The sequence below is a fragment of the Trachemys scripta genome, chromosome 10, assembly GCF_013100865.1.
Source record: "Trachemys scripta elegans isolate TJP31775 chromosome 10, CAS_Tse_1.0, whole genome shotgun sequence".
NCBI classification, from domain to species: Eukaryota; Metazoa; Chordata; order Testudines; family Emydidae; genus Trachemys; species Trachemys scripta.
In genome coordinates, this window is record NC_048307.1 from 39572335 (window position 1) to 39587091 (window position 14757).

Sequence of the window (14757 nt, forward strand, 5' to 3'; positions counted from 1 at the left end):
CCCCCCCCCACACACACCCCCCTTACCTGCTTCAGGCTTCAGAACTCAAATGTTCGCGGGAAGCAGGGGAGGGGGCGGAGACTTTGGGGAGGGGGCGGAGTTGGGGCGGGAGCGAGGCTGGGGGCGGGGCTGGGGCCCCTTTAAAGTGTCCTCCTTTCGGAGGCACTAAATATGGTAACCCTACTATTACAGTTTGTGTTCAGAACAAATACAATGCAGTGGAGCTGAAAAGAAATGGGATAAACTTTAATTGGGAGCAGGAGGTGAGGGAAGAACAGCTTCACTTCCTTGCTCCAGGTTTACATGTCTTCAGTGAAAGCTAATGTAGCAGCTGTGCGCGAGAGGACTCCTCATAACATCAGGATTCCATTAGCTCAGTCCAAAGCCACTGTGTATACAGAGCAGGCCTGGATTAAAGCTGGCGCCTCCATCCCTCAGCCCTGGCAGTGTCCCTCAGTCCTGACCTGCAGTCTCCCTGCTAAGCTGGTGCATCCGTCCTCCAGGCTTCACCTGGGCCCTGTGCTCTCAAGGAATTCCTGCACATTTTGTACCCTTCTCACCAACAGGCCCTATGGAAACATATAAGGGATTTGCCCCTAGGTTTGCTGCCTGGCTTTTTTGGTGGATCCAAGCCACACTGACCCCTTCCTGATGCAGATGTATCAAGTGCTTTTGGAGGAGACACGTGATGCCACATGCTCTATTTGATCTGCAGGCAGAGCTACCACTGATAACAGGAATTGTCCACACAGAACAAGGCTGGAGATGGCACTTGGCAATTGGGAAATCCAGAGACTATTTGCACTGGCTAGAAGCAAACATGCTGGGGGGCTGGCTCTGTGAAAACTTTCCTCTGCATGCACATCATGGCCAGCCTGCTGTTCCAGTCCCTGGTCTACTCCTGAATGCACTGGCTGTAACCATTCAGGACATCAGCAAGCACTGAGTTGCCTTCCCCTGCACAACAGAGCCAATGTCGATCCTGTCTGACCCACAGCGTCCTCTTCTATTTGCAAGGCTGTGCTGAGATGACAGTGCCAACTGCAGCGAGTGAACGAACCCACACTACAGGTGGCAATTCTGTGCTGTGGATGGATGGAGCATGACAGAAGCTACCACACATTCAGCCCATCCAGAAAATTTCACTCCTGACTTTGGTCCAAAGAGGCCTGCCAATAAATGCACTTTCTTGAGCCCCTTTTGATCGTCCAATAACAAAGTATCACAGGCCCAGCTGCATTTCTAACTGTTCAGTTAGATCAAATGTACCTTCCACCCAGCACCAGTGGTCTGTATTGAAGGGTGCACTCTTGCAGAATTTTTCCTGCACATTTCACTAGCACCAGGGGTTATGTCCTCTCCCATCAGCCCCCCCGTTGTCTGTCATTAACATCTCATTAGCACCTGCTGGCCAGCAGCCTCACCTGCCGAGATGAGTGGGCTGGTTACGTTTTGGCTTGATTCCCTTTGGCACCTGCCAGCGTGGTGTCCCAAGTGCATGGCTGGGAAAGCGTAGTTCCTCCAAGGCTGATTTCTGTCTGGCCTTACCCGGCCTGCTCCCCCTCTTGCTCCATTTCACGCAACACAAACTGCCTTTGGATTTCATTTTTGTTCTCCTTCATAAGAAGTATTCTCATGAACAATAATCAATTCCCTTCTGCCTGGGCTTCCTCACTATGGTTACTAAAAGGCACCTGATGTGTCCTGCATTGCTAATTCACAGCCTCCCGCAACAACATCCAGTGTCTTCCGTCCCCTCCCCCACAACCCTCCTGCTCCTGCCCCATTACCATGGCGACGCATGGTGATGGAGCAGCCTCGAAATGTAAAGAGAGATGCAACAATCAGAAGCTCGGCTCCCCTCATGTTACCATTTAGGTTATTGATGTTTAAATCTCCCGGGATTATCTGGCTGTAATTGGTTTATGGAAATAGAGACAGCTCCAGCCGTGGAGTTACTCAGGTGCCGACATTGTGGGGGTAGTGAGAGAGCTCCTGTCACTCTGTTCAAGTGCAGGCTGATTAAAACGATGGGTAGGCTGGGTTGGGCTAGGCTGGGCTGGGGGTGACTCCTCAGCCTAGATTGTGATCTTGGTTCCACTGGAGTAATCCAGACTAACTCCACTGACCCTGTATGGGTGCAAGCAGACATGCACAGCACAATCAGAGCAGCCCTAGTGCAAGACTGCAGGGCTGGTGGCCCTGGACGCTGAGGGCACTAGATCGTGAGAGCAGGCACAGCACGGGCAATGCTAGGGCAAGGTTCATACAATCACAGACAGATGGGGCTGGAAGGGACCTTGACATGTCATCTAGTCCAGCCCCCTGGGGCCTACAGTGAGGCAGGACCTCAGACCACCCCTGACAGGGGTTTGTCCAACCTGGGCTCAAAACCTCCAGTGGCACAGAATCTACAGCCGCCCTTGGAAGCCTATTGCAGAACTTAGCTACCCTTGTAGCTAGAAAGGGAAGCACTTTGCACTTGTCTTTATTGAATTTCATCTTGTTGATTTCAGACCAATTCTCCAATTTGTCAAGGTCATTTTGAATTCTAATCCTGTCCTCCAAAGTGCTTGCAACCCCTCCCAGCTTGGAGTCAGCTGCAAATGTTATAAGCATCCTCTCCACTCTCTTATCCAAGCCATTATTGAACATATTGAATAGTTCCCAACCCAGGACTGACCCCTGCAGGTGACTAGAGATGTCCGCCCAGTTTGATAGGGCAAGGGGAGAGATAGCTCAGTGGTTTGAGCACTGGCCTGCTAGACCCAGGGTTGTGAGTTCAATCCTTGAGGGGGCCATTTAGGGAACTGGGGTAAAAATCTGTCAGGGGATTAGCCCTGCTTTGAGCAGGGGGTTGGACTAGATGACCTCCTGAGGTCCCTTCCAACCCTCATATTCTATGAGCATGGTCTTTCAACCAGTTTTGCAATCACCTTATAGTAATTTCTTCTAGACCACATTTCCCTAGTTTGCTTGCGAGAACGTCAGGTAGGATTGTGTCAAAAGCCTCACTAAAATCAAGATATCATGTCTATTGCTCCCCGCCATCCACTAGGCCAGTAACCCTGTCAAAGAACAATACTGCCAATGTGCTCCAACTCTAAATTGGAGGGACAAGCTCTCTGGGCTGGAGGGGAGTTCTGCCCACATGAGCCTCTCTGTTGAGGGTCCAATTAGTGTGATGTGGTTTTTATGTGCACCGAGATCCCTAGCTCATTTCGCACACACCCTGAACGAGCTGTGCGCTTCCAGCCATTACCCTGTGTGGGCAGCTGATGCTCTTGGGCAGCTGATTCTCTGGGATGAACTCCTGGGCCATGGGCTCTCCTGTCCCTTCAGCCTTTTCCTGAGGATGGGCTCTTCCAGGCTTCTGCCCATGCTGTGAGTTGGGGCTGGCTACTTCCTTGGTTTCATTTCCGCAGCCCCTCCGGCTTTAAGATGGACTCTCCTAGGCCAGCAGTGACCCCACATGACTAATTCTCTCTTGCCACCCATGCTGGAAAATGGACTCCTGCACTTCTCTTGGTCTGTGGCTACCATAGACGGTGGCTCCACATGTGCCATCCAGGAGCAGATGTTCTTCAGGGCTGGCTCCCCCTCCCTCCACGCACTAGGAAAGGGCTCCCGGACTGGCATCATGGGTCAATGGCATTTCAGCGGCAACATCACAACATCAAAGTCATCGTGCCACAAGGAAGACTGGGCCCAGGTTTGCCAAACTATGTCGCTGGAGGCCTTATCAGAACCAGTTTGTTTTCTCCCAACCACACCATGTTCCTCTCCAAGGGCTTGATTCAAAGTCTGCTGATATTAATGGAAAGACTCTCCTTGACTTTAAAGGGCTTTGGACCAGGCCCAGAATGCATCTGAATTTGTGAAATGTTCCCCTTCCCTGATTCTGCAGGACGGAGTATGTGTGTGTGTGGGGGGGGGGGAGAGTGGGAATGAGGGCTCTATTGTTGGTTTTAATCACACACATCCAGCTATGCAATGCTGGCTTGCTGCTATCACTGCTTTAAATGTCACTTCTGCCTCCAGGCAAATCTGTTCCTGGGAAAGGCTGTGCTTTAGCAGACATTTCCTGTGATGATTCTTTGAATGTTTTCCAGCACGCTTCAAAGGGCAGTGTTATAATCACAGAAATGATGGGAGATGGATGCCGTGCAGGAGACCTGGCCTCAGCCCCCAGGTCCTTTGCTCCTTGTGCTGGAGGAAGCATGCTTAGTTTTCAGAGGAGAGCCCTGAGTTGCTCTGCTGCTGAGTCTCTGCTGGCTGATTAACTCAGTATGGGAGTCCAGATGAGTCCTCACCCAAGGGATACTTCATTCCAGCAGTCACTTGGCCCTGGGGTGTACTTAGCTTCTCGGTACAGCTGCATGGCCCGGAATTAAATCCCCCCTTGAGATAAATGGAGTAGCACACCTCTTTTTCTGTGCCTATATTTCAGCGTGGGGCAAGGGCGCTGATCCATTCTTAGTGCTGAGTGCATAGCTGAATACAACTGGACTCCAGGGGCAGAAATCAGTGGGGGCACACTGACTAGTGCAAAGGGTATAGTCTAGTTCAGGGGTTCTCAAACTTTATTGCACCATGGGCCCCTTCTGACAACAAAATTACTACATGACCACAGGAGTGGGGCTGCAGCCTAAGCTCCACTGCCTTGGGTGAAGGGAGAGGGGGCTACAGCCCAAACGCTGCTGCCCTGGGTGGGGGGAAAGGGAATTGCAGCCCGAGCCCTGCTGCCCTGGGTGGGGTGCAGCTGGGGCATCAGCCCTGGGTCCCAGCAAGTCTAATGCTGACCCTGGCAACCCCATTAAAATTGTGTCCCAACCCACTTTGGGGTCCCGAACCACAGTTTGAGAACTGCTGGTCTAATTCTTAGAACATAGGGCAGGAGAGGACCTCCTGGATCATCGAGTCCTTTCTCATGTTATATATGTCATCCCAGTAATAAACGTATCAAGGTCCATTTTGAAAGCAGTTAGATCAGGGGTGGGCAAACTACGGGCCGCGAGTCATTTTAAGCTGGCCCACGAGCTCCCACTGGGGAGCAGAGCCTGGGGCTTGCCTAGCTCCAGCGCTCCAGATGGGGCGCTGGGTCAGGGGCCGCACCACGCAGCTCAGCCTCACTCCAGTGCTCCAGCCAGCCAGGGCGCAAGGGCGGGGGCCGCACCATGCGGCTCCCAGAAGCCGCAGCATGGCCCCATTCTGGTGCTCCAGGCAGGGAGCTGGGTCAAGGGCCGCACCACGCAGCTCGGCCCTGCTCTGGTGCTCCAGACGGGGCACAGGGTTGGGTGCCGCACCACAAGGCTCCCAGAAGCCGCAGCATGGCCCTCCTCCGGCTCTTACGCACTCCAATGGGAGCTGCAGGGGCGGTGCCAGCAGATGGGGCAGTGTGCAGAGCCGCCTGGCCGTGCCTCCGTGTAGGAGCTGGAGAAGGGATATGCCACTGCTTCCGGGAGCCACTTGAGGTAAGTGCTGCTTGGACCCTGCACCCTCTTCCCACACTCCAACCCTCTGCCCCAGACCTGTTCCCCCTCCCGCTCTCCAAACCCCTCGATCCCAGCCCAGAGCACCCTCCTGCACCCCAAACCTCTCATCGCCAACCCCACCCCAGAGCCCACACCCTTAGCCGGAAACTGAACCCCTTCCTGTACCTCTGCCCCAGCCCTGATCCCCCTCCCGCCTGTGAACACTTTGGTACCAACCCAGAGCATCCTCCTACACCCCAAACTCCTCATCCCCAGCCCCACTTCAGAGCCTGCACTCCCAACCAGAGCCCTCACCCCCTCCTGTACCCCAACCCCAATTTTGTGAGCATTCATGGCCTGCCATACAATTTCTATTCCCAGGTGCAGCCCTCAGGACAAAAAGTTTGCCCACCCCTGAGTTAGGTTGTTTGCTCCCCGCTGTTCCTAGTGGGAGGCTCTTCTACAACCTTTCTCCTCAGATCATTAGAAACCTGCTTCTTATGTCAAGCCTGCATTTATTCATGGCCAGTTTATATTGCACTAACATTGTCCTTTAGCTTCAATAGCTCTTCTCCCTCCCTGGTATTTACCCCCTGCCCCCCAATGCAATTATACAGAGCAACCAGATCTGCTCACAGCCTTCATTTTGAAGTGGACTGAGAGTCAGGAGTCTGGGGTTCCATGTCCAGCTCCACAACTGACTTTCTGTGCAGCTTTTGGCAAATCACTTGTGCCTCAGTTTCCCCATATTTACTAACCCTTGGTAAAGTATATGCTCTGAGGGAAGGTGTTAGAGAAAACTGAGGTGGATATTGTAAATAATGGTGGGTTCTTCAGATCACCTTGGGTAAAACGCACCAGTGGGTATCCATTGGCCAGACACAATTACTTCTGCCACCTGAAATCCAGAGGCTGTTGTTTACCAGCAGGACAGTCCCAAACTCGCCCTGCCACCTCCCTGCAGGGAACATAAGCACTGCCAGAGATGCGCCATAGGATAAAACAGGGAGTGGATTGAGCCAGCTGGTGTTGGATTCTCCATCTCCTGGGCCTGACTAAAGTGCACAGACATCCTTCTGTTTCCTAGTTCAGTTCCTTGAACGGTGGGTCTGACACTAGCCGTTAGTCCCAGCAGCCTGTCATTAGCCCAGGGCTGGTCATTGAGAGCAAAGGGAAGCAGAAAAGCAGCAATTCCAGCTCAGGGGGTGTAGAAGGAGCAGGAGCTCCCAACCCTCTGCTCTCTGGCCTTCCAGGCAAACAACTTCAATCATCCATCTTGCCCACTGCTATGGCTACATCTAGCCCCTGGCAACACCCCCACTCTTCACTACTACACTTAACCCTCAGCCCCTTCACTGCGGCCAAGCCCCTTGATCTACCACTCTTCATGGAGCTCACCACCCATCTCTATGTCTTCTCCCACGCTGCCCATGCAACCCAAGCACTCTTCACCCCATCCACCACTCCATGCCTTCACCTGGTGCCCTGTTCTGCCCCACCTCCCAGCGGGTGGCATTGAGGAGAGGGCTCTCCAGCAGATGAGGTATGGGGGCACACCACAGGAGACAGATCTTAAGGACAAAGAGAATGACACATTTGGATGAGAATGAAGTGCTGATAGGAGCTGCCAGATCTAAGTAAAGTGACTGGGAGTGGAAAGGTGATGGTAATCTGTGTTCTTTATGGATCTGGCTTCACCAGCCCAAGGACAAGTCAGACAGGTAGAGCACTTTTAATTACAGAACAAAGGAGCCTGTTGTGGAGGAGAGGCAGGAGGGCTGGGGAAAGGAGAAAAGCAGGGAAACAGGGACCAGCTGGTCACAGAGATCAACTCTGCCTCTTCCCCAAACATCAGCCGCATAGAACAGGAAAAATTTCAGGTCTCTAAAGCAAACACTCTGCTTGGTCCCTGCCAGCTAGCAGCTTCCACCAGCCTCTTTTCGCAGCTCATGTCTCTTCTGTTATAGGAACTGAGGGCACCAGAGGGGACTTCCCGTAAGTGAGAATGGGAATGACAGAGCTTGGTTCGGCTCTAGGAGGACATGGAATATAAAGTGGCTTTGAGCACCACCATGCTCCCTTCATTTTGGGCTGCTGGTGGGTCTGCTTACTACACCTCTGGCCTGTCTCTTCTCTATCACAGGGATGTCTCACACGTATGCATTCGTGTGTTTCTGTGTGCGCATCTTTGCCTAAGTACGTACACACATGTGCATGGGAGCCTGAGAAGGTGTGTGTGTGAGCAACTGAATATCTGGGGCATGTGAAGGTGATTATATATGACAGCAAGAAGCTGCGTGTGTAAGAGCGGCTGCACGTGTAGCTGCATGCACATGTTCGTAGGTGATGGACCTGGAATCTGTGAGTGTTTCTACACTCTCAAAGTCGTTAGTGCTGTGAGGGCTTAAGGTTACAGCACCAAATTACTCCTTGATTACTGGGAGCAACTCTGCCTGACTCTGCACACAACTGGCACCAGGCCAAAAATGGCTGCAGAGAGGCTACTAAAGCTCAATCGATAGACTCTTTGCAGTATACCCCCAAAAGAACTGAGAATCTGGATATTTATTTTTCACATATGTATCTCCTGGGAGCACATTTCTCTTTGGGTTTTCAATTTTCTTTATTAAAGTGAAGGGTTTATAGCTTGGGCAGGGTACAAGCAGTAGAAGAGTCATACACACGGCTCTGCCCAGGCACCTCAGTCTTGTCCCGCACCACCCCCGGCTATCCCACCTCTTGCTCAGCTCTGTCACTGCACTACCATCCTAACCACTGTTATTCCAGTCCTCCCACTCACCTCCAGGGCTGGGCCAGGGCCCCTTCAGACCTGACATGCAGTACCACTGCTATGCTAGGCCTGGCTCGCTCTGCCCTCTGTGAGGTTTGGTGGCATGGATAAATAAATATATTTGTCCAATAAAAACTGCCCATTGGTTTACATTTTTATGTTCTTTTGTGTTGGTTATGGAGCTCCAGAAATCAGTTTCTAAGAAGGGGTTACACTAGTGTAAAACTGGGGCAACCGAATAGAGAATCAGGCTCCTTCAACTGATTTATTCATTTTCAGGTTATGATTCCTCCACCGCTCTTCCTAAAGGAGCTGAAATTAACATGGCTTTTCTTGTTTACAGCCTCATTAGTGCACCAATGTCATTTGTGATGCCCACACCAGTCTGAGAATGGGGTTGCTAAGTAAAGATCTACTGCAATAACAGCACTGTGGAGCACAAAGCATTATTTGCATAGATCACGAACAGTGACTATTTGCCCCTCTTTTAGTGAAGAAGAGATGGATTATTTTTTTTCTTTTAAAAGATGTTTAGCATTCAGACTTTACCTATCTAATTATAACAACACAACTCAACAGTGTCCTTTCAGTTACTACACACCAAAGTGTTGCTGCTTAATTGAGTCCTCTGATGCATGTATCCTGCACAAGGAACCAAATTCTGTGTGCCAAGGCACATTGTTTTACTTCTTTATTCTGACATATATAAATAAACCCAAAAAGCACCATCCTCTGGACTCTGACATCATTCTATACATTTTACAGTACCAAAAATTCATTCAAAGAGCTGTAAAATAACGAGTAGTCACTCTAACAAAACCTCACCTATCACAAACCCTTGCCCAATCCAGAGATCCCTCAGGCCACCCCATCCCCCCAACATGAGTTTTGTTTGCCAAACAATATATTCCCTCCAAGCAAGTAGGAAATGAAGGCCATGTCGGCACTACAGAGCCTATGCTGGCATAGCCCCTAGTGTAGATGCAGTGTATGTCAGAGGGAGTTTTGTTGCCATCATAGGAATACCACCTCCTCGAACTACGTTAGCTGCATGGACGAAAGCCGTCTTCTATCAGCAGAACACCAGAATCCCTGGCTGGGATGATTTAGTTGGTGTTGGTCCTGCTCTGAGCAAGGGGTTGGAGTAGATGAACTCCTGAGGTCTCTTCCAACCCTAATCTTCTATGATTCTAACTCCATCTGTACTGCGGGGTTTCTTCAGCATAGCTATGCTGCTGGGGTGTGTGTGTTTTTTCACACCCCGACTGACATAGCTACACCAGTAAACTTTTCCAATGCAGACCAGCCTTAGTTTTTCAGCAGAATAGGTCCATTGCCTTGATGTGGTGAGATGCCCCAATCACGATAAAGGCACAATAGAGTCACTTTAAGGTCAGAAAGGACCATTATGATCATCTAGTCTGACCTCCCACACAACGCAGGCCACAGAATCTCACCCACCCACTCCCGCAACAACCCCCTAACCTATGTCTGAGCCATTGAAGTCCTCAAATCATGGTTTAAAGACTTCAAGGTGCAGAGAATCCTCCCACAAGTGATCCGTGCCCCACGCTGCAGAGGAAGGCAAAAAAACCCCAGGGCCTCTGCCAATCTGCCCTAGAGGAAAATTCCTTCCCAACCCCAAATATGGCGATCAGCTAAATCCTGAGCATGTGGGAAAGACTCTATATTTCCTCAACCTCCCACACCATCCCAATCCCCGGATGTAAAGTCTGGCCAGCTGTATCAACTGAGCCAAATTGCATCTGGGACTGCCCCCTGGGTATCATGGCAGCCCTGAACACCTGAGTGTGTATCAGCCAAGCAGCTCCTGAGCCACCCAGTGGACACCAGTCCTACATAGATGCATTGCTCTGAAATGAAGAAGGCAACCTTCAAAATGCCGCGGGCTCTGATCATTTGCTACTTCCCAGCCTGCAGGGGGTTAGTTCGTTTCACCCCCTCTGATACATTGCTGCTGTAGATATTCTCCTCCTAGCACTTCCATAGCATAAATCACTGGGGTGACAGCCAGGTTTTGAACAAAAGGAAATTAGAAATAGATATTCCACCCTGAGAGCTGTATGCATCATTTTTTTCTGACAACTCAGGTAAACCCTCTGTGTACCTTATACTCCTCTCCCACAAGATTCTCAGTGTCCCGGATTTATCACGCTGTGCCTTCAGCTGGGAGATGCTTCCTACTGTGACAACTCGCAAGTGCCAGCCTATTCAGTGAAGATTAAGAACAAACAGATCAGCAGAGACCAGCCTTATGACCTGCACTGCAGTCTCAACTCCTTGCCTGTTCCATTTGCTGAAAGAGCAGATCTTATAACCAAAGCCAAGAAGCAGCATCTCAAGCCCAGAAGTAAAATTCCCAGGTACTCACACAGTGACATAGGGCCATGGCACGTTGCCCTTCTGGGTGGCTGGCAGGTTGCTGGCACCGTGCAGAGTGACAGAGATGGATTCCTTCCCAGAGTGTGCCAGGTGCCAATGATTGGTTTCTGAAGTTTGCACGGCCTCATCCATTCCAGAGGGTGCCTCTAATACCTGCCAGGTGCAAGCAGAAAGAACTTCAGCATTTGTTCTTACCCGGTGCAAATTCACCTTCCACCTCCCGCTGACCCACATCTCCAGCTCTGTTCTAAAGGCTCAGGTGTGTGCCCTCAACAAACGAGCTGTGCTTGCATATTTCTCAGACTACTTGGAGAGACAAGTCTTTCCCATGGGTGCCAAGGTGTCTAGTGCTCGGGCCAAGAGGCTCAGTCCCAGAGCAAGAGTAAATTCAGAGATGTCTCATCTCCTCTCCCTATTCACATGCAACTCCCATGGAAACTAGCAGGAGTAATACATGCAGAGGAAGAAGAGTTCACAACCCAGGAGAAGGAACTGAGTTGTGAGCCCACAGCTTCCCCAACAATGCCCTGCCATCATGCCGCAGGCCAGGCCAGGAGGGACAGCCCAGCATAGCAGCAAAAATCAAAGTTTGCATGGACCGGTCAGTACTTAGCTTCTCTGCTGAAATTGCCAACAGGGGGCTAATTAGCATGGGGCAGGAGGGAGGCTGAGGTGTGGACACAGGAATGTGCGGTTCAGAAGGTAGAATAAGAGGGTAGGGAGTTTGGGGTACAGGAAGGAGACTAAAGGGTTAGGGAATGGAGGAAAGAGGGAGATGGAATGGCTAGGAGACTGTGAAGAGGAAAGAGGGAACATATGGGGTGGCAGGTGAATTAAAGAGTAGGAGACTGGGTGGGGGGTAGAGAAGCAGGGAGGGGAGGGGGACAGGGCAGCAATGGAGTTGGGGGCACTGCAGGCATACACTGGCAGCACTCCCACCCCAGGGGAGGTTAACCAGGGTCCCCTTTGAGCAGCTGGGGAGGGCCTGCATCTCTGGGGATGCACTGAAGGTTGAAGCACACACAATTTGGGGCAGGCGGCCTCCCACTAAAGACACAAAACTCAGAAGGCAACCAGCCCCCTCTCCCTCCATGCAACGTATTACCATTATTAGAAAAATCCTGTGATCACTTCAGCCCGGATCGTGAATTTGATGCATGATGGGCTGGCAATACTCTACCTTGGAAGCTTTTCCCATGTTTGGCTTCAGACAGAGGATTGCGCTCTAGGTACCTCCTCTCCCCCTGGAACTCCCCTGCTACCTCTGTGCAGGGAGCTAGTCAGAGGGAGGCAAGGGCAGGCAGCCAGCAGGGGGCAGCACAGGAGAAGGCAGGAGCTCTACTCCTCTGCTGGCGGGAGGCTGGAAGTGCAGGGTCTAAACAAAAAACCCAACCACTCTGCTCAGTGCTGAGAGTCTGGCTGGGGCGGGAATGAGTTGAGGAGGTGACACCCTCCACACATCCCCATTGCAATGAGCCTGTACTCCAGCGTCCTTGAGCACAGACTCTTTGCTATGCCAAGGATGCTGATGGGCCTAGGTAATAAGTGTTCTCAGCCCTACCGGTGGCACCATGGTTACAGCCATGGTGTGCAGTACAGGTGCAAGAATGCGATTGGCCAGTGAGGGTTCTGAGCTGTGTGACAGCAATGTGAAAGCACCCCAGGTAGGGCTCAGCCTCGGTTGCCATCACAACAAACAGGCAGACAGGCAGGACTTGTCTACACAATATCCTAACTTGCTTTAAAACTGGTTCATTTAAACTGGTTGGAACCATAATGCTGATTAGACCCCAAGCAGCCTGAACTGGTTACAACTCTATGATCAGCAGGCCATCAGGAGTCTGGTTCCAATATGGGGCACGTCAAACAGGCTCACGGTGACAGTAAACACAGGACAGCACCCCAGAAGCAATCAGTCTCTCCAGCTACTCGCACTTTTCACCGAGGGTATGTCTACACTATGAAATTAGGTCGATTTAATAGAAGTCGATTTTTTAGAAATCGATTTGATACAGTCGATTGTGTGTGTCCCCACTAGGCGCATTAAGTCGGCGGTGTGCGTCCACAGTACCGAGGCTAGCGTCGACTTTCGGAGCGTTGCACTGTGGTAGCTATCCCACAGTTCCCGCAGTCTCCACCGCCCATTGGAATTCTGGGTTGAGCTCTCAATGCCTGATGGGGCAAAAACATTGTCGCGGGCGGTTCTGGGTACATGTCGCCAGGCCTCCCTCTCTCCGTGAAAGCAACGGCAAAAAATCGTTTCTCTCTTTTTTCCTGGGTTACCTGTGCAGACGACATACCACGGCAAGCATGGAGCCTGCTCAGCTCACTGTCACCGTATGTCTCCTGGGTGTTGCTGGTAGACGCGGTACCGCAGAGCTACACAGAAGCATCCCCTTGCCTTGCCTTGCGGACGGCAGACGGTGCAATACGACTGCTAGCTGTTGTCGTCGTCCCGTGAGTGCTCCTGGCCGACCTCAGTTAGGTTGGTCGGGGGCGCCTGGGCAGACATGGGTGCTCTTGGCCGGCCTCAGTGAGGTCGGTCAGGAGCACCTGGACAAAAATGGGAATGACTCCAGGTCATTCTCTTCTTTAAGTTTCGTCTAATGGAGATTCAGTCCTGCCTGGAATATCATGCCAGCTGGAGGCTTCTGCCTCAGGCTGCTCTCCCATTTGGCCACACCGCGCAGTCATACCTACCCTAGCCTATCCCTTGCTCCCATGGCTCATGAAGCCTGGACAATAGTAAGGAGCAGTTCAACTATAGGCTGAGCAAGTGCATAATGGTGGCAGAATGTGCCTTTGGACGTTTAAAAGCTCGCTGGCACAGTTTACTGACTCGGTTAGACCTCAGCGAAACCAATATTCCCATAGCTATTACTGCTTGCTGTGTGATCCACAATATCTGCGAGAGTAAGGGGGAGATGTTTATGGCAGGGTGGGAGGTTGAGGCAAATCGCCTGGCCGCTGATTACGTGCAGCCAGACACCATGGCGGTTAGAAGAGCACAGCAGAGCACGCTGTGCATCAGAGAAGCTTTGAAAACCAGTTTCATGACTGGCCAGGCTACCGTGTGAAAGTTCTGTTTGTTTCTCCTTGATGAAAACCCGCCCCCTTGGTTCACTCTACTTCCCTGTAAGCCAACCGCCCTCCCCTCTCATCTCCGCTTGCAGAGGCAATAAAGTCATTGTTGTTTCAAATTCATACATTCTTTATTAATTCGTCACACAAATGGGGGGATAACTGCCAACGTAGCCTGGGAGGGGTGGGGGAGGAGGGAAGCACAGGGGTGGGGTAGTTGTAGGGGCACCCCCTAGAATGGCATGCAGCTCATCATAAAAGCGGCATGTCTGGGGCTCTAACATGGAGCTGCCGTTTGCCTTTCTGGTTCTTTGGTAGGCTTCACGCAGCACTGCTGCAGGTCCCTGTTATAACCTCTGTCCTTCATGCCCTTGGAGATTTTTTCAAATATTCCGGCATTTCATCTTTTGTAATGGAGTTTGGATAGCACGGATTCATCTCCCCATACAGCGATCAGATGCAGTACCTCCCTTTTGGTCCATGCTGGAGCTCTTTTGTGATTCTGGGACTCCATGGTCACCTGTGCTGATCAGCTCGCTACGCTGCCCAAACAGCAAATGAAATTCAAAAGTTGGTGGGGCTTTTCCTGTCTACCTGGCCAGTGGATCTGAGTTGAGAGTGCCGTCCAGAGCAGTCACAATGGAGCACTCTGGGATAGCTCCCGGAAGCCAATACCATCAAATTGCGTCCACAGTACGCCAAATTCGACCCAACAGGGTCGATTTCAGCGCTAATCCCCTCGTCGGGGAGGAGTACAGAAATCGATTTTAAGACCCCTTTAAGTCGACAAAAATGGCTTCGTCGCGTGAACGGGTGCAGGGTTAAATCGATCTAATGCTGCTAAATTCGACCTAAACTCGTAGTGTAGACCAGGGCTGAGGTTAGCAAAAAGTACAATACTGTCAGCCTTGTGTCTCACAACAGAAGGCAGGAGATGTGTGACGGCCTCAAACAGCCCAAACACACACACACACACACACACACACACACACACACACACACACACAC

The 14757-nt window shown here is 51.4% G+C and overlaps 1 protein-coding gene across 1 annotated transcript in view; it reads right to left on the minus strand.

Moving 5' to 3' along the window:
- The window catches only part of LOC117883881 (coiled-coil domain-containing protein 33-like), a 202192-nt gene that overhangs the window by 114984 nt on the left and 72451 nt on the right, over positions 1–14757 (minus strand). Inside the window, exon 3 of the mRNA XM_034783715.1 lies at positions 10658–10821. Within this exon, the coding sequence (XP_034639606.1) occupies positions 10658–10800 (143 nt within the window). The 5' untranslated portion in view covers positions 10801–10821. The remainder of the gene's footprint in view (positions 1–10657; positions 10822–14757) is intronic.